Here is a 27,538-nt window from a genome sequence, read left to right on the forward strand (position 1 = left end):
CACATGAATGGTCTCAGGATGCTTTACTGTTGGCATGACACAGGACTGATGGTAGCGCTCACCTTGTCTTCTCTGGACAAGGTGTTTTTTCCGGATGCCCCAAACAATCGGACTGGGGATTCATCAGAGAAAATGACTTTACCCCAGTCCTCAGCAGTCCAATCCCTGTACCTTTTGCAGAATATCAGTCTGTCCCTGATGTTTTTCCTGGAGAGAAGGGGCTTCTTTGCTGCCCTTCTTGACACCAGGCCATCCTCCAAAAGTCTTTGCCTACTGTGCGTGCAGATGGACTCACACCTGCCTGCTGCCATTCCTGAGCATTCGTCGTCATCGGGCTTACTAGCCACTGCCGCTCCATTATTCATCATTCCATTTGTCTTGTCTTGTTAATCACACACACCTGGTTCTTATCCCCTCATTAGTCCGTGTATAAGTGTTCCCTCTGCCCCCTTGTCCGTGTGGGTGATTGTTTATTCGTGAGAGTTGTGTAGCTCGGTGGAGCTACTCGTACATTGTTATTGCCGGGGTAGATATTTCCCCTGTACCTGTTATTGTTGGAGCTACCGTTACCTTGTATTGCCAGGGTAGATTTTGCCCTGTGCCTGTTTCGTTTGTCGTTATCCAGCGCTATTTGTGTGCGACGGAATAAACTCTGCATTCGGTGATTCCCCTCCTGCGCCTGACTCCTTCTATCACACTCATCACAGCAGTGGAAAAGTTTTTGGGGGATTAAGTTCATTTTCATGGCAAAATTCACTTTGCAATTCATTGCAATTCATCTGATCACTCTTCATGACATTCTGGAGTATATGCAAATTGCCATCATCAAAACTGAGGCAGCAGACTTTGTGAAAATTAGTATTTGTGTCATTCTCAAAACTTTTGACCACGACTCCACACTCAAAACAAGAAGATAATTCACACAAAATATGTTGAATAGATAAGTACTATCCTGAAATATGTATGATATGTGTATGTTTCACATTTGTTCAAGAGGACATTAGTATTTAAAGGGATAGTTCACCCAAACACAAAATGACATATGGGTTTCCTTACCCTGTCATGGGGCCGATATTAGCATTTTGACTTGAATGGGATTTGTGCCACAAATGCTAAAGTGTTAGCATGTTGAAACAGTGCAAGGGAAACTAAACCCAAGGATGGATTGCTGTCATACCTTGTCCATAGACTGCTTACAGTGTCAGGAAACCAATGTGTCATTTTGTGGGTGAACTATCCCTTTAATATCACCCCATCATATTTTATATGCTATTTCTTAGTTGGAACAATTATATCAAAGAGTTATTATTTTCTCCATCAACACATAGTATTGAAATGTCAATAACATTAAATATATTTAGAGAAATCATTACCATATGAATTGTATAGAAAATGATTATAGTACAAGATTAAATAATTTGTATCATATTCTTGTACATTGTGGAGTAAATGCATCTCTATTCTCATATAAATACCAATGTTCCCTTATCTGAAACAATAAAATCCCTTAGTTTAGAATTGTATCTCAAGAGAGATGTCTATGACCATCCCACTTTTCGTTTTCTATTCACTCCTCACTGAAATGTTGTCATCCATCACAAGTGTTCTTTCTCTCACCCCTCCTTACACTCCTCTCCCAGTCCAGTCAACTTCACCTTATCCTCTTCCCGGCAGTCTCTTCCCACTTTGGGCCGTCTGTTTCGTATCTGAGTAGAAAATAAAGACGTTCAGTGTGGGCAGTGTTAAAAAAGTGTTGCCTCTTCACCTCTATGGATATCTTTATTATGCATGTATGCTGCCCATAGATCATATGATAGCTGCTAAATCAGTTGTGCTTGTACGTGCACAGCATGCTTCCAACATGTTTCACTACGCGTTAGCAATATTTTGATTGTGTCAGAACTTTGTGTACCAACATTGGTTATTGGGGCCACTGGAAGTCCAGTTTGTTCTGATGCCCCAAGGCGATCATGGAGTTCCTGTTTCTTCCTGGTAGTTCCACTGGTCCCAGGTCAGGGCTGTAAGGAAATAGGGCATTGTTATTGGTGTGCTCCAATGCTATTACAATGAGCAATGCATTAGCTATGCACAATGCCTGAGACCAGGATGATTTTTCCACATGCATTTCTTTCCAAGAGAGGGTCTCCCTTTTGATAAATTCTGCGTATCTCTATATATCATTGGACCACTCTGAAATACATGTGGAATTCTCCAACTCCTCCCTGCATACCTCAAACCTGACACTGCAACCCCTCCGCTATTTGTCTGGGTCCGTGCCAAGCTCCCTCCCTCTGAGGAGTGCCCCATCCAAGTTGTGGAATAGGTTGAAGAGCCCAACAAATAGCTGTTCTTTCCTCAAGCTCTACAACTCCCACCAGATTCTTATGTTCTACAACCCTCAAACAAAAGAATACCACAATTCATCCACTGACACACCCATCTTGCATTAACAAAATAAGAAAAAATCTTGAAGTGCCAAGAACCTGTCATAATTTGGTACTCACCTAAAGTCACTAAGGCTGTCAACACTTTCTAACCCAAAATATCCACACGTCTTTTTTGTCTACTTCAATTATGTTGGTGTAGATTCCTATTAGCAAAAAAGCTCACATACTGTTAGAGGGGGCCAATTGTGTTTTGTTTAACAAATGATGGAGGTTGGTTTTTTTTCAGTGGTTTTGAGCTTAGGCCATTTAAACCCAGCAGTGATAGTCACCAATTACCACCAGTGGAGAGAGCCAGTGAACTTGAGAAGCAGAGGTCTGAAGAGGAAGTATTAGTTTACAGGCTTGTGTTTTGATAAAAACACTTACACTTATCATATTTGCCTCAGTCATATTGAAATAAATGGTGCATAGTTGCTCCCTGACACTGAGGAGTGCATCTGCTTTGTGTACAAGTCTGTGTCTTTTTTGCTTCATTGTGACATTTTAGGGAAGCTATTTAAGATAGATGTCAGTGGTTGTGGGCTAAGTTCTCCATGATGCATGCTGAATGGTGTAAAATAAAATATTATAGCTGTGATTATTACTCAAGATAATTTGTCAAGGCACATAATTCTGACAGTTGTGTTGACTGAATAACAATATATTCTGGTTAGTGGTACGTTTATTCTCAAAATCGATTTAATTTTGACCAGGCCTTTCTGTGTTTAGCTTGGCTGATAATTTGTCACGGGGGAAAGTTAAATCGCTACTTACAAGGGATGTGTTAGAACTGCATTTTAAATAGCAAAATAAAAGTCATTTTATTTAAGTAATTATCTCAAAATGGTAAGATGATATGAGTTGGTCGGGCATTTTCAGTATTTTCAGTGTCAACTTTCTTTCTAGGAAGCAGGAGTTGAGTCATTCTGCAAACACAACCCATGACCTACTGCCAATGACTGCCTTAACTCCTCTTTCTGCTAAGACTAAATTATCTAGAAATAATAGTCACCCACAAAGAGGATGAAAACAAGAGAGCTGTGATTATTTACAACTCTCCTTTCTTGTATCATGATCAGCTCAAGATGTTCAAACATCCTTGAAGGACCAACAAGCTCCAACTGTTATTTTTATTAAGTTTTCCAGTGTGGTAATCCTAGTGTTAGTTGTGTGTTTGTTTACAGATACTGTAGAGGTACAGTATTTCGAGTAGACTGAGCATTTCCTTCGAGAGAGCGAAAGTGTGGGAGAGAGAGAGAGAGAGAGAGAGAGAGAGAGAGAGAGAGAGAGAGAGAGAGAGAGAGAGAGAGAGAGAGAGAGAGAGAGAGAGAGAGAGAGAGAGAGAGAGAGAGAGAGAGAGAGAGAGAGAGAGAGAGAGAGAGAGAGAGAGAGAGAGAGAGAAAGAGAGAGAGAAAGAGAGAGAGAGCGGGGTGTGGGTCCTCACCGGTAAAGCTGTGGACAGGATCTCTTCAGGGAGGTGGATGTCTGTCCCAGTCTGCTCTGGTTCCTCAGCTTGGTCTTCTTCACCAGATCCTTCACTCTGCCCCATGTGTAGTTCTCACTCAGCTACACAACCAAACACACATCTCTCAGCATTAACAAATAGGTGCTTTACCCACTGTTTGGTCAGGTAACATCGTGTTGTGCTGATGTAGATATTTGGACCGTAAACAAGGGTTGAGGGTATTGTGCAGAGCCCAGTGAGTCAGAGGAGGGATGTAAGAGTGACTCACCCGTCTGTGTGGGGCAGAGAGACCCTCCGTACTGTCACAGAGATAGGAGCGCGTATCTCCCTCTTTGTAGCTCCTCCGATTCAGGCCCCTCTTCCAAAGGGGCACCAGGGGCTGGCATCCACCCTGGTCACTCTCTATAGAGAGAAAGAGAGCGAGAGAGAGACAAAATGAATCAGAAGCCCCATTTATACCTGTTTCTAGGATGCATCCTTTGTTCTGATCTTGTCCACATTCTGATTGTGCCCACATTTTCAGACCGGCGTAGATGATTAAAATACGCATTGTGATCAGATCTTCCTGACCGCCTCCGGAGGTAATCAGGCACGGATCTGGACAGTGAAACCATTTAATCCATCACTATCCCACCTTCTTAAATCATTGACAGGTGACACCATTGATTTATGGCATCAATATGTGTCTTAAAATAAATAAATACATATTTTTTTGAAAGAATAGCTGGTCACAATGCGAACACAGTGAGACACATTTTAATACCATGTGTAGACATGTTTCTGAAAATGTGGGCACAATCAGAATGTGGGAAAGATCAGGACCAAGGACGCATGTTAGCGCCAGGTATAAATGAGGCTAGAGTCACAAGGGCTGGAACCACTCGCTGCTCATAGTGGGGGGAAACTGTTATGACACATGGTGATGTGAATCAGCAGTCCCAGAGGACCCCCTTCTTTCAACCTGCTGCCGCTGCCCACTCAACCTCCCCACCCCCTCAATCTGTTATTGCAGTAGAGAGAGGACCGTTCGCCATCCCCCTACTCCCCAGCTCCAATTTCCTGAATCCTGCCCATCGGAGGAGCAAGAAATTCCTGAATCCATGGGACTCTATATGTTCCCTCCATTTAACTACCTCATCAGTATGTTTTTCAAACATTAGATCTTTATTAATCCAAACGCCCAGATATTTATAGGCGGGAACCCGCTCGATGAGAGAGCCATCCAATGAGTGAATATGTACTTGAACACTTGAAACCCTACCTCTTTAAGGAATACCTGGAATAGTATAAAGTAATCCTGGAAACTAGAAACTAGACTTGACACCATCAGAAAGCACACATTGTGTCCTGTCGCAGGGTTCGTTAACTCTTGAGGTCCCGCTTGTCTCCATAAAGTTTGGTAAATCCGCCTTTAGTTTTAACGCACCACAGTTACAAAACAAATTAAACCTGGATTCCCTGGTGCCTATAGGGAAGTTTAAAACTCTGTTGTTAAATGAGTTTACTGAAGTTTGCAATTGTTTCAATGGACTATTATAACTTGTTGTAATAACCTGATGTAATGTTTTATAGCTTGTTTCTTGTATTTTATCTTTTGTTGTTGTGTTGATGGAATTTCTGTCCTCAGGGCACCATTACAAATGAGAATCTGCTCTCAATTGGTCTTCCCTGAATAAATCAAAATACATAATAACAGGCAGAACCACCACACTGTCACCTGCCCACCTGAGGGAACGTGAGCCGCTCCGAAAACAGGAGAGGAAAAACATTTGGGGAAATAATGATATTGCTGGGTGACTATTGTTGCTCGGAATGTTATATGAGATGATGAAAAGGTGAACATTGGGCGAAAACATACCTGGGGTCGTCGCCTGGTCACATTTTGAAACCTAAGAATCACTAACGATTTTTAAATAAACCCAGAATAAACATTTCAGGGAAACGTTGGGCAAACATTTACTTTAAATCGGTCTTGTGGTTGTTTGTGACTGAATGATTCCTGCAGGAGCAGGGAAACGAAAGGGTTGGGCTGGAAACATCTGATGAAATTACAGTCAAACTGGGACAAAAACACTTTTGGAGAATGTATGGAATATCCATTGGATTTTGAGTGAGGAGAGTTGACTGGACGTTGATTATGGGTTGTTAACATGTTATTAAGCAGTTAACTGACCTCCCCTGGCTGTGAGTCCTGTGTGGCGTGTGACCTCAGGGATGGTGGACAGGTCAGAGAGGGTGCCGCTCATGGAGGTGGTCAGGAACTCACTCCTAGAGTGTCTTTTCTGTTCCTGGAAGGCCATGCCGGCCGTTCCACAGCTACAGTGCTGCAGGAAGAAGTCCTGGGGGACAGACAGGAAGAGAAGGTACAGGATTGTGAGTAGGAGGGACACAGAACAAAACAATGATCTTGGAAAAAACAGTGCATATGAAAGGTATTTTACAATCCGAATCTAGTCTTGTTGTTTTTCTCGCTCGTGGGTCAAGAACGGCTCTCCAATACTACATACTCAGCCAGCAACCATCTGTTACAAATTCAGGAGAGTGAAAATGTGTTATGGCCATCACACTCTTGCATTTTTTGGCCTTAAATGCTGCCACATTTTTTATGAGAGTCTTTGTGATATCTGAGTTTGTTTTTACTGTTCTAATCCTACTTTAACTTAATAACTTACTTTAATTGTTGTTTTCATACATAGAGTGTGTATTTTCCTATTTCTTTTGCAGATTGAGTTGGGTTTATGCTAACCTAAACTCAAAAGATCAACTTCTGAACTCAACATTAACTTGTCCAAATTAGGCCTTACAATCTATGTGCTATAAAGATACATGTATGGTATTTCAAAGAACAATTTGAGAGACTTTCCGAGTCATTGTTTAGAGTTGGAATTTGTCAGGAAAATGTTCACATCCGTTTATCCCTGCTGAGGAAACTCTGGACGTCACTAACGTAAAAAATCCCATTATAGATCAAACCAAGCAGATACCCAGCAGTAGCATACACGGAACAAGATGATTAAAAATATATATATATACTTTATTTAACCAGGTAAGCCAGTTGAGAACAAGTTCTCATTTACAACTGCGACCTGGCCAAGATAAAGCAAAGCAGTGCGATAAAAACAACAAACACAGAGTTACATATGGAATAAACAAAACGTACAGTCAATAACACAATAGAAAATCTATATACAGTGTGTGCAAATGTAGTAAGTTATGGAGGTAAGGCAATAAATAGGCCATAGTGCAAAATAATTACAATTTAGTATTAACACTGGAGTGATAGATGTGCAGAAGATGATGTGCAAATAGAGATACTGGGGTGCAAATTAGCAAAATAAATAACAATGTAAATAACAATATGGGGATGAGGTAGTTGGGTGGGCTAATTACAGATGGACTATGTACAGGTGTAGTGATTGGTAAGCTGCTCTGACAACTGATGCTTAAAGATAGTGAGGGAGATAAGTATCTCCAGCTTCAGAGATTTTTGCAGTTCGTTCCAGTCATGAAAGCCTGGAGACAAGTGTTGTCTTTTTCTGCTTCATTGTTAACATTTAAACTTGCAGTGTCACTTCTAAAGTAGGGGGATTTTTCATCACGTGAAGGTTACACACTCGCCACCTGCATAACTTCAGAACCCAAGGCCGTTACCCAAGAGGCTCATTAGGTGAAGTCACTTCCTAATCTTGTGCAAAATGATTTCCTTCTCCGCACTGAAGTTACCTCTGCCCTGGACACAAGGTGCAAACTCTACACTAGAATAACATAATCTCTGGGCAGTGCTCTCTCCCAGAATTCATTGTTTGGACTCTGAATAGCCTGTTACGCAACCACTGGACGTTTAAACAGAAAAAGGGGTAAAGAGCATGATGAATGACCACTGAAGTCTCCACGGTTTGTTTTGTTTCTACGGAACTTTGACCACAGTCTGAAATCCCAGCTGGAACCGCAGGCACACTCTCCCCTCGGTGAAGGCACCGCCTCTCCTGAAAAGGGGCTTGACCCAGGTTCCTGGCCCAGGTTTCCATGGGCGATAACAGTGTGGTCTTTGCACTCTCCAAGGACCACCCCATCTGTGTGTGCTTAGCCCTTAGAAGGAGGCGGCCCACATTTGGGGACTCAGAGGGCCGGCCACACCAGGCCTTTGACCTCTGAGAAGAGGATTAAACTGTTAAAGGCATTATGCCTCTGTGCACTCAGGGGAAAAGGGAAGGTCCAGAACACTCCGGCCCTGGAATGTTCCCTTCATCAAATCCCGTTCCTCAAGAACCCAGGGACAGCCTGCAGATGGCTCCTTTGTCTGAGGTAGTACTACTTTGAGGATAGGGAAAGGGAGAGCTTGAGTCCTTAAGAGTGAGCTCATGTTCATTGCTCGCATTAGAAACTTGATTACAAGTCTTCTTCCACTCTAGTATTGACTCTTGCATCTCAGTTCATCTGAGTGATCGCGTGAAACCCCAAACCACACTGGTCCTGGTAGAGAAAAGATTAAGCTAGAAAAGAGGGCTCTATGTAGGTGGTAACTGGCCATTGTCTCATTGATCTCTGTGTTTATAATGAGCCCACCGGTGACCCTGGTGCTGATGTGAAAGGTGGGGTAGATGTGTGTAGGCACAGGGAACCATGGGTGTCATTCATGGAGCTTAGATGTGCCCCAGCTGACTTGCTCCTCCTTTTGATGTGTCATCTATGAGTTTCAGCTTGTGGCGTAACCATAGAAACACTCACAGCAGGAAAATTACCAAACGCTTGGGAGGCTAGCCGGTGTGGTCCTAAAAATCTTATTTCAAGTCAGGATTTGGCTCGGAGAGAATAACACCAAGTTATCTCCATTTATCTTAAATTTGAATGGACAAATATCATTATCAAGGTGAAATCATATCAGAATTTGATTACCTCAAAGAATTGTAAATTCGGCTAAGATTATTGAAGAGCGCTTTTGTAAGAGAGGATGCGGTTGTCTTTGAATGAGCACTTTTTGGGATCTCTCTCTCTCTCTCTCTCTCTCTCTCTCTCTCTCTCTCTCTCTCTCTCTCTCTCTCTCTCTCTCTCCCCCTCCCTCCCTCCCTCCCTCCCTCCCCTTTGAAGTGTATGCTCCTGCTGGGCTCACCCTTTGCTTCAGTGGAAAGCTTTTCCGGCCCCCAGGCCCAAACTGACAGAGCTAGTTTGGAACAAGCTCTCTGAAACCCCCTGAACATAGCCACTCCGGTATTGTGCCAAAGTCTCAAAAGGAAAGGGAGACATACACACAATGCCAAAGTACTTTTCTTTAGAAGCACAGGCAAATGTCACAAGAGAGGGGGCAAAGTTGAATACAATGCAATAGGGTTGGGAGAAATCTTGTGCCAATGTTGTTGTTTTTCATATTCAAGGTCAGGTTTTCTTCTTGTGTTGAGCTGGGGGAAAAAAACTAAAATTGAGGTAGCTTTGGGACACTGTGAACTCTACGAGCCTAATTTTATATTCAAGTGTGTTCAAATGCCACCCATGTGCCCATGTTATTATCGTACTGATTTTTTTAAAACAATGCCACAACTTTTAAAAAGCCATAAATAATAAAAAATGTCTCTCTGGCGTTGGTAAGATAACATTCAGAGCCAACGTATTCATCCTGTTTGGGAACGGAAAGCGAGAGTGAGGAGAGCTGGCCTGGGGATTTTATAGGTTACACATTGTTAACTGAGCAGAATTGTAGCTATTTTATAAGAGTTTACTGGAATGCTACTCTAAATGGTGCTTACTATTAAAAAACAAGAAACGTAATTTGCCCTATTTTACTACTGACATTGTGCTTGCCTTTGTACATTTTCATAGCCACATTTGTTTGTTAAACCGTTGTCTATATCTAATTTTGGATAGCTGTGAGAGAGTGGTGTTACAGATACAGTATATGATTAGCTAAAATTGACATTATTTCAGATATAAATTGATTATTCTTATTTTTTTACACCAATTCTGGTAAATCGTCTCGTTTGCATGATGTTGTTTGGGTTCAGATGTAGATTTTTCAGGTAGTCTAGTTATCATCATGAATCATTGGCCCAGCCACAGACCCTAACTTCTCTGCTCTCTCTAAACAGGTGGCCGGAAAGCCCCTGATGTTTGTTATTAATAAACATAAAACACACACGTGCCCCTTTGCCATGCTATAAGGACATTCCTAAATGTGTACCCCATATGTTTGAAGACTGCAGTGGGCTGGACCCAGCTGTTCTATTTATTAAATACACTTTCATCCGGCATGACTTACAACTCCTACTGCAGTTCTGAAACAGCTGGATTAACACTGGGACAGCATGGTGAGTAATCACTCACTTCAAGGCATGGCTATCCCTGCACCACCTGGACAGCAGTCAACTGCAAATCATAGATCAATGGTTTTAGGTCTGCCCTGCACGACCTACAGCAACGTTTACAATGTTTTGACAACATTTTTAGGAGCTTTGTATCTCTGACAAATTAGGTAGTAACTGAGATAAATCATAATACCGTAACATTAGAACATTCACACTGTTAAGACCGCCTTGTTTGCTATAACTCATTGAGAGATGGTTTGACCATAAGCAAGCTTTGTCTCAGTACTTACTCTTTTCGCCCTCCCTTATCTGACAAGACTGGATGTGTCATGTAAAAGCTATGTGGCGGAAGCCTATCCAGATGTTTTAACCTAATGGGGATTCTTCCCAGGGTGCCCACCAATGACCAGCAGACGCACTCACCGTGTGAGTATGCTGATGAGGATGATAGTGTATAGTACTGTCTGTAAGTGACTCACCTCTTTGGTCTTGGTCATCCTTCCATCCTTCTGCAGCCCACAGATCTGCTTCTGCAGCCTGAGGTTGTGTTCCTGGAGCTGACCAATCTTCTCAATGAGCTGGCAGATGTGCTCCAGGTAGCCCAGTCCGGAACCCAGGGGGTTGGAGCTGGCCTGGTGGACCTGAGGAACCAGAGAGACAATTTGGTTGGTGAGCTTAGTGAGGTCATTAGGGCTCTGTAGGGCTACTGTAGTGCGCAGAATCTGGAACAAAAATGAAACTTTACTGCTGAGAACTAGATTTACATATTTTGTTTCAAGACACTACCACATGTGATCTGGGAAAGGATGTAAGAATTTGTTGGGAACCTCTATAGTTCCTTATTTTGTACAATGGGTAACCACTAAGTAATGGGATTAACTGGGCTACTGCTTGTACTGTAAGTAATTCAACCCAGTGTTTCACGAGAGGGAGAGGGAGAGGGAGAGGGAGAGGGAGAGGGAGAGGGAGAGGGAGAGGGAGAGGGAGAGGGAGAGGGAGAGGGAGAGGGAGCGGTAGAGGGAGAGGGAGAGGGAGAGGGAGAGGGAGAGGGAGAGGGAGAGGGAGAGGGAGAGGGAGAGGGAGAGGGAGAGGGAGAGGGAGAGGGAGAGGGAGAGGGAGAGGTAAAGGTAGAGGGAGAGGGAGAGGGAGAGGGAGAGGGAGTGGTAAAGGGAGAGGGAGCGGTAGAGGGAGAGGTAATATATTGTTGCGAGGTAAGTGGTCAAATGATTCCAGAGGTTTATATCACCCTGATAGCCAGATTAAAGAAAGGACTACTGATTTACTGATCTCTAATCCACAAAAAGTTCCTGTGTGATAAAAATAACTTTATGTCCTCTGAAATTCTTGGGTCCAGATATAACATTGTCTTAAAAGTGCCCCATATGATCAGTGGATTTAACAAGAAGTTGATGTTTGATGAATGATGTAACCTGCCAGGCAGGGTATCCATCCACTCTGATATTCAACACATTTCTATTTCATTACATTTTTATCATAAACTCAGCAAAAAAAGAAACGTCCTCTCACTGTCAACTGCGTTTATTTTCAGCAAACTTAACATGTGTAAATATTTGTATGAACATAACAAGATTCAACAACTGAGACATAAACTGAACAAGTTCCACAGACATGTGACTAACATACATTGAATAATGTGTCCCTGAACAAAGGGGGGTTCAAAATCAAAAGTAACAGTCAGTATCTGGTGTGGCCACCAGCTGCATTAAGTACTGCAGTGCATCTCCTCCTCATGGACTGCACCAGATTTGCCAGTTCTTGCTGTGAGATGTTACCCCACTCTTCCACCAAGGCACTTGCAAGTTCCCGGACATTTCTGGGGGGAATGGCCCTTGCCCTCACCCTCCGAATAAACAGGTCCCAGACGTGCTCAATGGGATTGAGATCCGGGCTCTTCGCTGGCCATGGCAGAACACTGACATTCCTGTCTTGCAGGAAATCACTCACAGAACGAGCAGTATGGCTGGTGGCATTGTCATGCTGGAGGATCATGTCAGGATGAGCCTGCAGGAAGGGTACCACATGAGGGAGGAGGATGTCTTCCCTGTAACGCACAGCGTTGAGATTGCCTGCAATGACAACAAGCTCAGTCCGATGATGCTGTGACACACCGCCCCAGACCATGACGGACCCTCCAGAGTACAGGCCTCAGTGTAACGCTCATTCCTTCGACGATAAACGCGAATCCGACCATCACCCCTGGTGAGACAAAACCGCGACTCGTCAGTGAAGAGCACTTTTTGCCAGTCCTGTCTGGTCCAGCGATGGTGGGTTTGTGCCCATAGGCAAAGTTGTTGCCGGTGATGTCTGGTGAGGACCTGCCTTACAACAGGCCTACAAGCCCTCAATCCAGCCTCTCTCAGCCTATTGCGGACAGTCTGAGCACTGATGGAGGGATTGTGCGTTCCTGGTGTAACTCGGGCAGTTGTTGTTGCCATCCTGTACCTGTCCCGCAGGTGTGATGTTCGGATGTACCGATCCTGTGCAGGTGTTGTTACACGTGGTCTGCCACTGCGAGGATGATCAGCTGTCTGTCCTGTCTCCCTGTAGCGCTGTCTTAGGCGTCTCACAGTACGGACATTGCAATTTATTGCCCTGGCCACATTTGCAGTCCTCATGCCTCCTTGCAGCATGCCTAAGGCACATTCACGCAGATGAGCAGGGACCCTGGGCATCTTTCTTTTGGTGTTTTTCAGAGTCAGTAGAAAGGCCTCTTTAGTGTCCTAAGTTTTCATAACTGTGACCTTAATTGCCTACCGTCTGTAAGCTGTTAGTGTCTTAACATCCGTTCCACAGGTGCATGTTCATTAATTGTTTATGGTTCATTGAACAAGCATGGGAAACAGTGTTTAAACCCTTTACAATGAAGATCTGTGAAGTTTTTTGGATATTTACAAATTATCTTTGAAAGAGGGTCCTGAAAAAGGGACTTATCTGATTTCGCTGAGTTTAGTAATGTTCTTATGGGATATTTTATGACTTACAAAACACTGTTATATGTGAACCATATAGGCTGAGGCTGTTTTACTACTCCGAATCATTGTACAAGCTTGTAAATCCATTCCTCTGCTGCCGTGGCCCACTTGTCTTCCCCTAGCTTCATGTCATCATTGACCAGGAGGAGTCGAGTCTGAAAGACTGAAAGGGATTATGTGTGACTCATATGAATTTATCTTAGGGTCTAGCCTCATCCTGACGGTATTGCATAATCTCTCGACATACCATAATGGCAGTGCATACGTTTCTAATCGTTTGATTGATGGTAATGGTGGGTGGTTGTAATATTCCCATGGTAGTTATGAAGATGTTCAATTTAAACATCAAATCGCCCATGAGGCCATTGGCTGGAGACGTGTAAGTGAAAGGTCTGAGATAACAGTGTGAGACATAGTGCCTTTGAGAGGGGTGGAGCAGAGGTTAAGTCATTGCCGTTGGTGTGGGAACACAAAGACAGGTGTGTGCCATTGTTTGTTTGTTTGTATGTTTTATGGTGTGACAGTTAGCCCGAGAGGCGCAGATGTTCACGTTTGCAGAAATATGAAAAGGACATTTTGAGCAAATATTTATACAATCATCCACATTCCACAGTGTCCAAACAAAAGCAGGAAGTAAGCAACCAGAAGGCTTTTCCGTGCCACTTCTGTGAAACTCCAGTAAGGGATCTGTCCACTAATGGAAACGCAGGCCAAACAATGGGACAAAAAGTCATAACAGTCAGGAGAACTGACATCACTCATTTCCTCTGACGGAGAAATGAACCTTCTGCCCATTACACACAGTCTTGACCTACTACTAATTTCCCAGACAGTGGTTTTCAAGCATTTGTCAATGGCTCATGGAGACGTCCAGTACTGTCCTAGCTCTCCCCTTATCTCCCCAGATATGCAGGTGTCTGACCAGGGCCTCAGCGATGATTAGTCGGGTGGACAGTGATCAGGTGCCTGTTCCTCTAGCCTGTAGCTTGTAGCCTGGCCATCCCAGCTTTGTTTTACAAGGGTTCATTAAGATAAAGAGGAGATTCCTCCTCACACACAGTAAGTCATGGGCAGAGGATATGAGACAGGCAGTCATTAGCAGTCTTCCTGGCAGAGGCGGTGATGGAAGCAGGTTGGGACTGATCTTATCACCCCTCCATGACCCTCCTGGTCCCTCGTGGGTCATGGAAGGAGACTAGAGGGGAAACGAGAGGGGAAGTAGATGGGTCTGGGAATGCCCCCACTCCCTTCCACAGAACTTCCTCTGGCCCCTTGTGTTGTGAGGGGGTAACAATGTTTCAAACGTGGGAATCGCTGACGTGTGGATGAAATGCCAGGCTTTGGCCTAGTTAGTGAAAGTTGTGAATGTGTGAAATAGAGAGAAAGGAGAGGTGCATATGTTAAAATGACACTCATTGGCAGGTCCCTTTTCCAAAGCAAATACACAAGAAAATGGACCTGCCCATAAGTGTCATTTTAACATATGCACCTCTTCTTTCTCTCTATTTCACACTTTCACAACTTTAAAGGAAAGAGCCAAGTGAAAAGTAATTCACTAACTAGGCCAAAGCCTGGCATTTCATCCACACGACAGCAATTCACACGTTTTCTACATTGCCTTGACAATGAGAAAAATATATAAAAAACAACTGTGGATTCCACAGTGTGAATATTTTTCATATCATACAGTAACTAATGATTTTATTGTTTTAGCAGACACTCTTATCCAGAGCGACAGCACACATTTTCATACTGGTCCCCCCGTGGGAATCAAACCCACAAACCTGCCGTTGCAAGTGCCATGCTCTACTAAGTAAGCCACACAGGACATAGAAAATGTGAGCATGATATACCAACATATCAAAGTTGTGGAAAACTGAGACTCTCCTCGGGTCTTGGTTCTGGAGATTCCACTGCGTCTACCGCATCAACAAATACTTTCCTAAACATGACAGTGTTGGAAAGGAATGAGGCGTCAGATGTGGGGTGCACACAGAGATAGGGAGAAAGGAATGTGCTGTACACGTTTACTCATTTTCTGTCCAGAAGCCCCATTTGTTTTCAGCACACACAATCTGGGGAGAGAGTTGAGATAATATTCTTGCCTCTCTGCTTTGTTGTATATCTCCCAAGGCACTCTTTGGGGAACACTCTGTGTGTCCGTGCTGGCTCTGTCAAACTTTGACAGGAAAAGGGGGTCTTGAGGATTTACAGAGAGACAGAATGTATGACGTGATGCCGATATGGGTCAGTGGTGAGATTAACAACCCCAATGATGCTAGCTACCTGTCTCAATTAGCCACCAACCACACCTCACCAAAACTCTGGTCTACCTCAGTTGCTCTTACTACCTGCCAACAATAACCGATGGAAGTACTTGGGTGTCTACCATAAATTCAGCAGCTATACTTCTCATGTACTCTACAGATGCCTTGAGCAAAAGGACATATAGGCACGAGCACCACAATACACACAGATCAGCTCATCATAAATAGAAAATCAGTGGAATGCATCTGAAGCCCCTAGGAAGTGTGTTTAGTACATCATGTGCATGTTTATGGGCTGCAGCGGAGGAATTCGACAGGACCACAATTTTAATTAACTGGGGTTGTCGTCTCCCCCCGTCTTCATTATTTTATGACACCATATTTCAGTGTTCCACACATCCTTCAACGGAGGGGAAAGTATGCTTTGAATACCCGGTGGTTCCTCCTACGGATAGAGGCTTGCTTAAGATCAGACAGATAGCTAAACACATCCATATGATAAACCTATTCTCCTCATGGTGAAATATGTCTGCGCTGCACTCTGCACTCTTACGCTGCCCTGCAGCCCTGTCTCTATCTACAGTAGAAGGCTGTATTATTGATAATTAACTGACAGTGTTTTCATGTTCAGCATGCTTAGGGAATGTTATTTTCAAACTTTTGGTTGACAGACCATCTTGAGGCCATCCTAACATTTAAAACTATAAAACAGGGGCAGAGGGAGAGAGAGAGTCTTTGATGTTTGACGGAGGAGAGGGGGGTCTACATTCCTGGGGCCACAGAGCCCCATTTGGCAGGCAAAGGAATGGCATTATTAGCTGTGGTGACAAGTGATGATGATGATGAAGAGTTTTACCGCCGGACTGCCTGTCAGCAATGCACCTCTAAAGTAAGCCACAGAAGGGCCCCCCAAAATATCCGCCACCCGCCGGCTAGTCGGCCGGTCCCTTAAAGGGGCCCTAGAGGCTATCAAAGGGGCTTTATCTAGGTAAATATGTGAGTAATTTGAGCAATTTGACACCTGTTTAATGCGTCCACGTAGACCGTCCAGCTCTGGGCTCAGGGAGCGGCAGGACCCAGATGAGAGAGAGAGAGAGAGGGGAGCTGGCTGCCTGGCTCTCCAGGACAATATCACCACAGTCATCTGCACAGTCACTCAGCACAGATGAACAGGTGCTGTTTGACATGCGGTAGCATGAAATAGGCCCCCACACTGTAACACATGACCTCTCCACCTTTCCTTTCAGTCTGTAAGCTACTGAGCCCTGTGTTAAGAGTCCCCTGCTGTATACCATAATACAGCCTTGTCTTCACTGGGTCTTTGAACGTGACATTGTTATGAATGGTCTTTGAGGGAGAGATGGGGAAGTAAGTGTTAAGAGGTGCTGGCTTTGAAGTATGGCCTAGTTTGACCACCTCTAATTCTATAGCAGATTAGTTTGCTCATGAATTAATATTGGATTGTTGACCATTTTATGTATCATGTAAAGGATGTGAGATCAACTAACAGCTTGTGTCATCCTGCAAAATTGTCAAAAGGTCATAAACTCACTGTCAACTGCGTTTATTTTCAGCAAACTTAAAATGTGTAAATATTTGTATGAACATAACAAGATTCAACAACTGAGACATAAACTGAACAAGTTTCACAGACATGTGACTAACAGAAATTGAATAATGTGTCCCTGAACAAAGTGGGTCTGGGATATGGTGAGGTCGTCGTCGGGTGAGGTCGTCGGGTAAGCTTGGCTTTATACATAGTTTGGGCTTTGTCGAGTAAGGCTAAAACTATGTATTTAGATTGTAGTTAGGTATTGTAGGAAGTTATCGTGGGTTGTTGTATGTAATTATTGTAGGTTAGTATTGTATTCGGCTGAGCACGAAGCTAGCTGTATTCGGCTGAAGCTAGAAGCTAGCTGGCTAACCCACCACCTGGACTAGCTGGCGGATAGCTACTGGCAACTATTAGCAACGGTATAGTTGTTTCACGCCTGAGTGTGCCTGTAATTACGCCAGCTGGCTGCCTACAATAGTTACATACAATAATTGCCTACCATTCAGCTGTTTTCTACCATTCAGCTGTTTTCTAACCTCATTGTCTGAACCGTTAACGCTGACTGGTAAACAATAGCTGGAACGACCGAGCGAGCAGACGCGAACTGGCTGAGTCAATTCAGTGGCTAGCTTTGCACTTGGCTAGCTAACAGTAGCTGCTAGGGGCAAGTCATAACCTACATATGTATTTAGATTGTAGTTAGGTATTGTTGGTAGTTATCGTGGGTTGTTGTATGTAATTATTTTAGGTTAGTATTGTATTCGGCGGCGCCGGGCGTAGCACGAAGCTAGCTGGCTAACCCTCCACCTGGACTAGCTGGCGAGTAGCTATTAGCAACGGTATTGTTATTTCACGCCTGGGAGTGCCTGTGGTTACGCCAGCTGGCTGCCTACAATGATTACATACAATAATTGCCTACCATTCAGCTGTTTTCTAACCTCATGTCTGAACCGTTAACGTTAGGTAGCAAGTGGCTACTGTGCTTGAAATTTAGCTAGCTTGTTGCTACCTGGATAGCTACTAGTAAACAATAGCTGGAACGACCTAGCGAACAGACGCGAACTGGCTGAGTCAATTCAGTGGCTAGCTTTGCACTTGGCTAGCTAACAGTAGCTGCTAGGGGTAAGTCATAACCTACATCTGTGTTTTGTTTTTACATATTGATAGCCCGAGTCGTTCAGGGAATTCGGGACATGGGTGACTAGTTAACGTTAGTTTGGCTCTCTCTGTGTGTTCGTGCCGTTCGTGCTGCGCCTAGTTAGCTAGCTGAGTTAGTCTATTCCTAGAAAACATTGAACCGCTGTAGTTTACAACAATTATAGTTTCTGAGGTGGAAGTTGGGAGAGTTATATTTGGGAGTTGTGGTGAGGGAGGCCCCCCTCTCTCCCTCCTCTGCATTATTGTAGCCATTTGCTGCAGCCTGTCAACTATGCCTCTGCCTATCCCTGTTCTCTCCTCTCCGCACAGGCTACACAAACGCCTCACACCGCGTGGCTGCTGCCTCTCTAATCTGGTGGTCCCTGCACGCACCACTCACCTGGAGTTCCAGGTCTCAGGCAGCCTCTGGAACTGCCGTTCTGCTGCCAACAAGGCAGACTTCATCCCAGCCTATGCTACCCTCCAATCCCTCGACTTCTTGGCGCTGACGGAAACATGGATTACCACTGAAAACACTGCTACTCCTACTGCTCTCTCCTTGTCTGACAATGTGTTCTCGCATACCCCGAGAGCATCTGGTCAGCGGGGTGGCGACACAGGAATCCTCATATCTCCCAAGTGGACATTCTCAATTTTTCCCCTAACCCATCTGTCTATCTCCTCATTTGAATTCCATGCTGTCACAGTCACTAGCCCATTTAAGCTTAATATCCTTGTCATCTATCGCCCTCCAGGTTCCCTTGGAGAGTTCATCAATGAGCTTGACGCCTTGATAAGCTCCTTTCCTGAGGATGGCTCACCCCTCACAGTTCTGGGGGATTTCAACCTCCCTACGTCTACATTTGACTCATTTCTCTCTGCCTCCTTCTTTCCACTCCTCTCCTCTTTTGACCTCACCCTCTCACCGTCCCCCCCTACTCACAAGGCAGGCAATACGCTTGACCTCATCTTTACTGGATGCTGTTCTTCTACTAATCTCACTGCAACTCCCCTCCATGTCTCCGACCACTACTTTGTATCCTTCTCTCTCGCGCTCTCCTCCAAAACTACTCACTCTGCCCCTACACAGATGGTAATGCGCCGTCGCAACCGTCGCTCTCTCTCTCCCGCTACTCTCTCCTCTTCCATCCTATCATCTCTTCCCTCTGCTCAATCCTTCTACCTCCAATCTCCTGATTCTGCCTCCTCAACCCTCCTCTCCTCCCTTTCTGCATCCTTTGACTCTCTATGTCCCCTATCCTCCCGGCCGGCTCGGTCCTCCCCTCCAGCTCCGTGGCTTGATGACTCATTGCGAGCTCACAGAACAGAGCTCCGGGCAGCTGAGCGGAAATGGAAGAAAACTAGACTCCCTGCGGACCTGGCATCTTTTCACTCCCTCCTCTCTACATTTTCTTCATCTGTTTCTGCTGCTAAGGCCACTTTCTACCACTCTAAATTCCAAGCATCTGCCTCTAACCCTAGGAAGCTCTTTGCCACATTCTCCTCCCTGCTGAATCCTCCTCCCCCCCCCCTCCTCCCTCTCTGTGGATGACTTCGTCAACCACTTTGAAAAAAAGGTTGACGACATCCGATCCTCGTTTGTTAAGCCAAATGACACTGCTGGTCCTGCTCACACTGCCCTACCCTATGCTTTGACTTCTTTCTCCCCTCTCTCTCCAGATAAAATCATGCGACTTGTGACGGCAGGCCGCCCAACAACCTGCCCGCTTGACCCTATCCCCTCCTCTCTTCTCCAGACCATCTCCGGTGACCTTCTCCCCTACCTCACCTCGCTGATCAACTCATCCTTGACCGCTGGCTATGTCCCTTCCGTCTTCAAGAGAGCGAGAGTTGCACCCCTTCTCAAAAAACCAACACTCGATCCCTCTGATGTCAACAACTACAGACCAGTATCCCTTCTTTCTTTTCTCTCCAAAACTATTGAGCGTGCCGTCTCTAGCCAACTCTCTTGCTCTCTCTCTCAGAATGACCTTCTTGATCCAAACCAGTCAGGTTTCAAGACTGGTCATTCAACTGAGACTGCTCTTCTCTGTGTCACGGAGGCTCTCCGCACTGCTAAAGCTAACTCTCTCTCCTCTGCTCTTATCCTTCTAGACCTGTCTGCTGCCTTTGATACTGTGAACCATCAGATCCTCCTCTCCACCCTCTCCGAGCTGGGCATCTCCGGCGCGGCTCACTCTTGGATTGCGTCCTACCTGACCGGTCGCTCCTACCAAGTGGCGTGGCGAGAAGCTGTCTCCGCACCACGTGCTCTCACCACTGGTGTCCCCCAGGGCTCAGTTCTAGGCCCTCTCCTATTCTCGCTATACACCAAGTCACTTGGCTCTGTCATATCCTCACATGGCCTCTCCTATCATTGCTACGCTGACGATACACAACTAATCTTCTCCTTTCCCCCTTCTGATAACCAGGTGGCGAATCGCATCTCTGCATGTCTGGCAGACATATGATGGATCACCACCTCAAGCTGAACCTTGGCAAGACGGAGCTGCTCTTCCTCCCGGGGAAGGACTGCCCGTTCCATGATCTCGCCATCACGGTTGACAACTCCGTTGTGTCCTCCTCCCAGAGTGCGAAGAGCCTTGGCGTGACCCTGGACAACACCCTGTCGTTCTCTGCTAACATCAAGGCGGTGACCCGATCCTGTAGGTTCATGCTCTACAACAGTCGGAGTACGACCCTGCCTTACACAGGAAGCGGCACAGGTCCTAATCCAGGCACTTGTCATCTCCCGTCTGGATTACTGCAACTCGCTGTTGGCTGGGCTCCCTGCCTGTGCCATTAAACCCCTACAACTCATCCAGAATGCCGCAGCCCGTCTGGTGTTCTACCTTCCCAAGTTCTCTCACATCACCCCGCTCCTCCGCACACTCCACTGGCTTCCAGTTGAAGATCGCATCTGTTACAAGACCATGGTGCTTGCCTATGGAGCTGTGAGGGGAACGGCACCTCGTACCTTCAGGCTCTGATCAGTCCCTACACCCAAATGAGGGCATTGCGTTCATCCACCTCTGGCCTGCTGGCTCCCCTTCCTCTGCGGAAGCATAGTTCCCGCTCAGCCCAGTCAAAACTGTTCGCTGCTCTGGCACCCCAATGGTGGGACAAGCTCCCTCACGACGCCAGGACAGCGGAGTCACTCACCACCTTCCGGAGACATTTGAACCCCCACCTCCTTAAGGAATACCTGGGATAGGATAAAGTAATCCTTCTACCCCCCTCCAAAAAAAAAAAAAAAAAACATTGTAAAGTGGTTGTACTACTGGCTATAAGGTGAATGCACCTATTTGTAAGTCGCTCATTTAGCGTCTGCTAAATGACGTAAATGTAAATGTAAATGTTTCTGGTGTGGCCACCAGCTGCATTAAGTACTGCAGTGCATTTCCTCCTCATGGACTGCACCAGATTTGCCAGTTCTTGCTGTGAGATGTTACCCCACTCTTCCACCAAGGCACCTGCAAGTTCCCTCCGATCCAACAGGTCCCAGACGTGCTCAATGGGATTGAGATCCGGGCTCTTCGCTGGCCATGGCAAAACACTGACATTCCTGTCTTGCAGGAAATCACGCACAGAACGAGCAGTATGGCTGGTGGCATTGTCATGCTGGAGGGTCATGTCAGGATGAGCCTGCAGGAAGGGTACCACATGAGGGAGGAGGATGTCTTCCTTGTAACACACAGCGTTGAGATTGCCTGCAATGACAACAAGCTCAGTCCGATGATGCTGTGACACACCTCCCCAGACCATGATGGACCCTTCACCTCCAAATCGATCCTGCTCCAGAGTACAGGCCTCGGTTTAACGCTCATTCCTTCGACAATAAACGCGAATCCGACCATCACCCCTGGTGAGACAAAACCAGTGACGAGCACTTTTTGCCAGTCCTGTCTGGTCCAGTGACGGTGGGTTTGTGCCCATAGGCGACGTTGTTGCCGGTGATGTCTGGTGAGGACCTGCCTTACAATAGGCCTACAAGCCCTCAATCCAGCCTTTCTCAGCCTATTGAGGACAGTCTGAGCACTGATGGAGGGATTGTGCGTTCCTGGTGTAACTCGAGCAGTTGTTGATGCCATCCTGTACCTGTCCCGCAGGTGTGATGTTCGGATGTACCGATCCTGTGCAGGTGTTGTTACACGTGGTCTGCCACTGTGAGGATGATCAGCTGTCCGTCCTGTCTCCCTGTAGTGCTGTCTTAGGCGTCTCACAGTACGGACATTGCAATTTATTGCCCTGGCCACATCTGCAGTCCTCATGCCTCCTTGTAGCATGCCTAAGGCACGTTCACGCAGATGAGCAGGGACCCTGGGCATCTTTCTTTTTGTGTTTTTCAGAGTCAGTAGAAAGGCCTCTTTAGTGTCCTAAGTTTTCATAACTGTGACCTTAATTGCCTACCGTCTGTAAGCTGTTAATGTCTTAATGACCGTTCCACAGGTGCATGTTCATTAATTGTTTATGGTTCATTGAACAAGCATGGGAAACAGTGTTTAAACCCTTTACAATGAAGATCTGTGAAGTTATTTGGATTTTTACGAATTATCTTTGAAAGACAGGGTCCTGAAAAAGGGACGTTTAGATGTAATGGAGATCACTTTCACCTTGCCTTGCTTGACACAGCACACCAAACTGTCCACGGTTAACTTTTATAGCACATGTATCCCTTAGTGCCGAATTAAATTGATGACTACATTTACATTTTGAGTCATTTAGCAGACGCTCTTATCCAGAGCGACTTACAGCAAGTGAATACATATTTTTTTAAATTAATTTTTTATATATATATTTTTTATTTTTCTTTAATGTATTATTTATTTTCTCATTTTTAAATTTTTTTTATACTGCCCCCCCCCCCCGTGGGAATCGAACCCACAACCCTGGCGTTGCAAACGCCATGCTCTATCAACTGAGCTACATCCCTGCCGGCCATTCCCTACCCTGGACGAATTGTGCGCCGCCCATGAGTCTCCCGGTCACGGCCGGCTGCAACAGAGCCTGGATACGAACCAGGATCTCTAGTGGCACAGTTAGCACTGCGATGCAGTGCCTTAGACCACTGCGCCACTCAGGAGTAAATCACCAGGGGTGTTGGTCGGACTAGGCTTTACAGTAATATAAATGTTATGCAAACACTTTCAAAAACGGATAACATATTTTTGGGGCACAAGAGCAAAGCATCTCAGTCAGATTAAACGCTCATCTTCACTCAAAACCTAAATCGACCAGACATTCAGATGAGAGTGCTGTATCAAAGACAGAGCTGAGAGCTGATAGTGATGTGTCTAGCAGCACATCAAACAGGTTATTATGGGTTGGCAAAGCTCCACAGCTGTCAGGTGCAGCTCTGCAAGACAACACTGTTTTCTCATTTGAAAATAAGATGTATTTTTTTCCAAACATGAATGAAAACACAGCTGTCATTGGCAAGCTTTAATTAGGAAACGTGCCTCTACTGGTCCGTTTGAATGGGTAAAGTAGCTTTTTATTGCTCAGCTATCTCACTAAGGACAAGTTGAGGTCATAGCTGTCATGGAGGTTCAGTATGAGAATACTTTATCTCTTTTTGTTTACCCATAAATAGGGATTTAAGCTGAGTTCTTGTCATGTGCTGTTTGTAAAATCAACAAGCACTTTTATCTTATAACAGTATGACATTATCTTATTACAATAATGTGATGAGGAGGTCTACACCTGTATTGCCTAATTGAATGTATTTTAGAGGTTTGATTCACCTGAGTTTTAATCTAGCACTCACTTGTAAACTCAAAGACAAAGTTTAGTAATTGTTCTCAAAATACTCTCCTGCCCATAGAGATAGTTTCCTAGAGCCTTGTTGTTGTTGGAGGTTCCATGATTAGCTGCTGACATAGAGGCTGGGAAGGGTTGGTAATTAGAGATCATTAGGGAGCGTAAAGATATTTGCTGTCCACCACCCAAAATCCATCAAACTACTGAGGGCATCATGTTTAAATTAGTGGGAAGTCACTATAGTATATTTTCCAAAAATATAATGACATGTTCTAGTTCTAAAGGTGATGTAGGGACAAATATGAACTTTCAGTTCAGTCTCACAGTTGCAGATGCTCACTGGTTTGGATAATTTTAAGAGATATGTGTTTTTCATATAAATGAAAAATGAGGTCCTTGATTCTGTTCAAGTAGCCAACAGACTTAATGTTGCAGATGAAAGTACACAGATGGCATAGCTACAACACATTTCCCCATAAATAAACCTTTATAGTTTATACATAAAACAGAATATAATTGGTAACATCTTTGGGCTTGCATGCAGCCCTGTGAGTAAATACGAAGTGCGGGGGGCGGGGATATCTTTACCTCACTCAGTCTGCAGCATTCCTCCATATACTTCTCCAGGCTGTCGCTCGTCGTGCTTTTCCTCAAAGGCCGCTGCTCAAAGTTAACTCCTGTCATATCATCACAGGCCCCTGTAGAGCACTGGCTCCTGGGCCTTGTGTTCGCTGAGTTGACCCCCTCAGTCACAGCCCTGTTCTCACCCAGCTGCTCTGAAACCCCCTCACTGTCCTCAGCAGTGTCCTTCAAGGCCCTGTGTTGGGCCCTCTCCATATTTATGTCCTTCTCAGTTATATGAAGGTCTACCCTCTCAACTTCTGTGTTGAGTTCAGCCCCCGACTCCACAATATCACACTCCAGCACAGCATTGTCTACAGTCGTACATGGTGTGTCTCTGATATCCTCTGTTTGTTTGGTGTCAGAGCACTGTTCAATAGTGAGGAGTGGATCTGGGGTAGGGACAGGTGTGTTGAGGTTACAGGAGTCATAGGAGGGTTCCCGGCTGTGGACCATAAAGCTCTGCTCTGAGCCGGTGGGTGTGGAGGGAGAGTTGGTTCCACTGAGCAGTTCCACTCCAGAGTCCTCCGACTCAAACTTGTACAGCATGGGAAGCTGAGAGTCTGAGAAAATGTCAGAGAGGTAGTCTGAGCTTGACTCCATCAGGGGCTGTCCAGGCATGTTATCCAGGTCAGCATTCCCCTCCAAACCTTTGACAGGCTCTGAGATGTCCTGCTCAGATACTGACATGGAGATTGTGGATGAAGAATCATCAGCGTTGTTGAGGGTCTTCTCATGGAAGTTGTTGAAGAGCTTCATCTTGGTCAAAACAACCTCATTCTCCAGCACATTGTCCCCCTTCCCTGTGAATAATGAAAAGCACAATTAGTAAAGCAGCTTTTTTTGCGCATTACCTGAGTTGCCTATTTCGAATGTTCCCACAAGTGACTTGAATTTCACTCAAAATTATCCCCAATGAAATAAAATACCTGAGTGTATGCCAGTTTTCAAGTGTTGCATAGCAGTCTACTCTAAGGGCTGCAAAAATAACATATGCCAGAAAGCTTCAACTGCACTAAAGGGATGGTGAAGCAAAAAGTAAACTCTTTCAGATTACAAAATGTACTTTTCTTGACCAGAGAATACCTAACAACATCACTAACATCTAATTACAATATGTCTTTCTAAGGAGAGTGGATGTCAAGAGTAAATTTAAGACTGTAGCTGCTCAGGTATTTGAAACATTCTCTCTTCTTGTGTAAGCAGGAGGATGGTGTTTTTGTTCCAAAGGACTCACAGTTGCATGTCCAATTCCTTTGACCATGAATGACAGATGTACTGTCAAAATATATATCTAAGAGGTATTTGAGGATCTTCCTATGAAACCTGAAGACTGGTTTTATACAAACCAGCATTCTTTAACTCGGGCGTGCACAAATACCCCAGGACACACACTATTTATCAGTGCCCCACACTGGACTGTCCAGCTTTGATCTTAAGGTCCGGTTAATACCATTATGGGGTGCATTCATATGTGACATCTCTTCTTTCTCGCCACGGGCAATCTGATACTCCTCGGTGTCAATCAAACATTATTTTCCCCCCTTACTTTGAATTCCAAAACAACAAACTTACATAACACCATCTCCTAGAGGTCTTCACGGGTCCACTCGAACCTGAATACCCGAGACCCGACCCGAGCGGGTCCAAAATGGTAACTTTTCTCTCGGGTCCGTGTCGGGTCCTGTTTGATTGTCAATGGGTCTATGTAACTACAGCTGATAGACCCGAGTGGACCCGAATGGACCCGACTACGGCTCTGCATAGCCTATAGCATATTTATTTTACGCTAATAAGGTGAATGTATTGACTTATAAAAGGCTTAGCCAACATAAATTATTAAGACCTATTCATTAACCAGAAGAGCAACTTGGCTGATAAACATATTTATTTTGTCACTCGGGTCCAATCGGGTCGGGTCTAGGTCAATTATTTATATATACTCTAGATGACTGATAGGGGGCGATGTGTTGAAGCCACCGGGCCTCCATCTTGGCAGACACCTTAATGCATACTTTTAAAGTATATTATGTGAGCTAATCATTATTTATTTTGTATATATGAAAACATTACAGATTACAAATGTAACTGTCCCCACTACAACAAGAAAAATACATAAATACATATACTTTTGTCCTTGAAACATTTAATTGAAATACTGTAGAATTCCATTCAGTCCTATGGAGGACTGCTCCTACTTGGGAGTGCCAACAGAATATTCCTAATTTAAACTAATATGGGTTAAATGGAATAGTAGCTGAAATATGGACACTGACTGTAGGTCTATAACCTCTCACATGTAGCGTAATATAATATGAACTCCTGCAGAATTATGCATTTCTTGCAGTAAAATGATACAACAAATGTTAATTTTGTTTCAGGAACAGGAGTGGAGAAATATTATTTCTTTTTTTCAGTATCTCTTGAGAAAATATGAATGTGCGTGTAATGTGTTATCTTTGACACTGTTATGCAACCAGACAGTATTTCAACCACAAAATATGCACCCAAGATTAACTGAAGTCTTATCAGAAACATTTCATAGTTTTCTCAGCTTTTCATTTCCTTAAAACCGGTCAAACTGATGACATTTGGACATATTACACAGGACCAATCCGTTTAGGAGTTATTGCGTTTTCTCCCCGGTCCCTAAACAAAACAGATAACTTTACAAGTGTTAACTAGATTACTAATGCATTCATTCTATCAATGTAAGACATTATTCTGGTGAGCACTACTTTATTTAGTCTTCTGGGGCAACAAGTTATGACAGAAGAGAAGCTGCATGTATCTAACTATAGTTGACAAACAAATGGCCTACCAAATGTCGGAAATTATAAGCAGAAAGTTGTCTAGATATGGGATGAAAGTAGCCAGTAGGCTATACGGTCCAGTAAGGAGTATCAGCAAAATAAATTATTATGGAATCATTATAGTGGATCGAACTGCACAGGTAGCCTACATTTGAAGTGATTTCTTTGACAATCAGATGAAAACATCATCACACAACACCCATGA

General features: G+C 44.6%; 1 protein-coding gene across 1 annotated transcript in view; it reads right to left on the bottom strand.

The window, feature by feature from the left end:
* Positions 1 to 823: 823 nt before the first annotated feature.
* LOC121569937 overlaps positions 824 to 27,538 on the bottom strand; it is a 40,752-nt gene continuing 14,037 nt past the window's right edge. Inside the window, exons 2-8 of the mRNA XM_041881293.2 lie at positions 24,488 to 25,323; positions 10,667 to 10,828; positions 6,065 to 6,230; positions 4,160 to 4,293; positions 3,871 to 3,992; positions 1,917 to 2,018; positions 824 to 1,706 (exon numbers count right to left, since the gene is read on the bottom strand). Of these exons, the coding sequence (XP_041737227.2) occupies positions 1,922 to 2,018; positions 3,871 to 3,992; positions 4,160 to 4,293; positions 6,065 to 6,230; positions 10,667 to 10,828; positions 24,488 to 25,323 (1,517 nt within the window). The 3' untranslated portion in view covers positions 824 to 1,706; positions 1,917 to 1,921. The remainder of the gene's footprint in view (positions 1,707 to 1,916; positions 2,019 to 3,870; positions 3,993 to 4,159; positions 4,294 to 6,064; positions 6,231 to 10,666; positions 10,829 to 24,487; positions 25,324 to 27,538) is intronic.

The sequence above is a fragment of the Coregonus clupeaformis genome, chromosome 1 (assembly GCF_020615455.1).
Source record: "Coregonus clupeaformis isolate EN_2021a chromosome 1, ASM2061545v1, whole genome shotgun sequence".
Taxonomy (NCBI): Eukaryota; Metazoa; Chordata; class Actinopteri; order Salmoniformes; family Salmonidae; genus Coregonus; species Coregonus clupeaformis.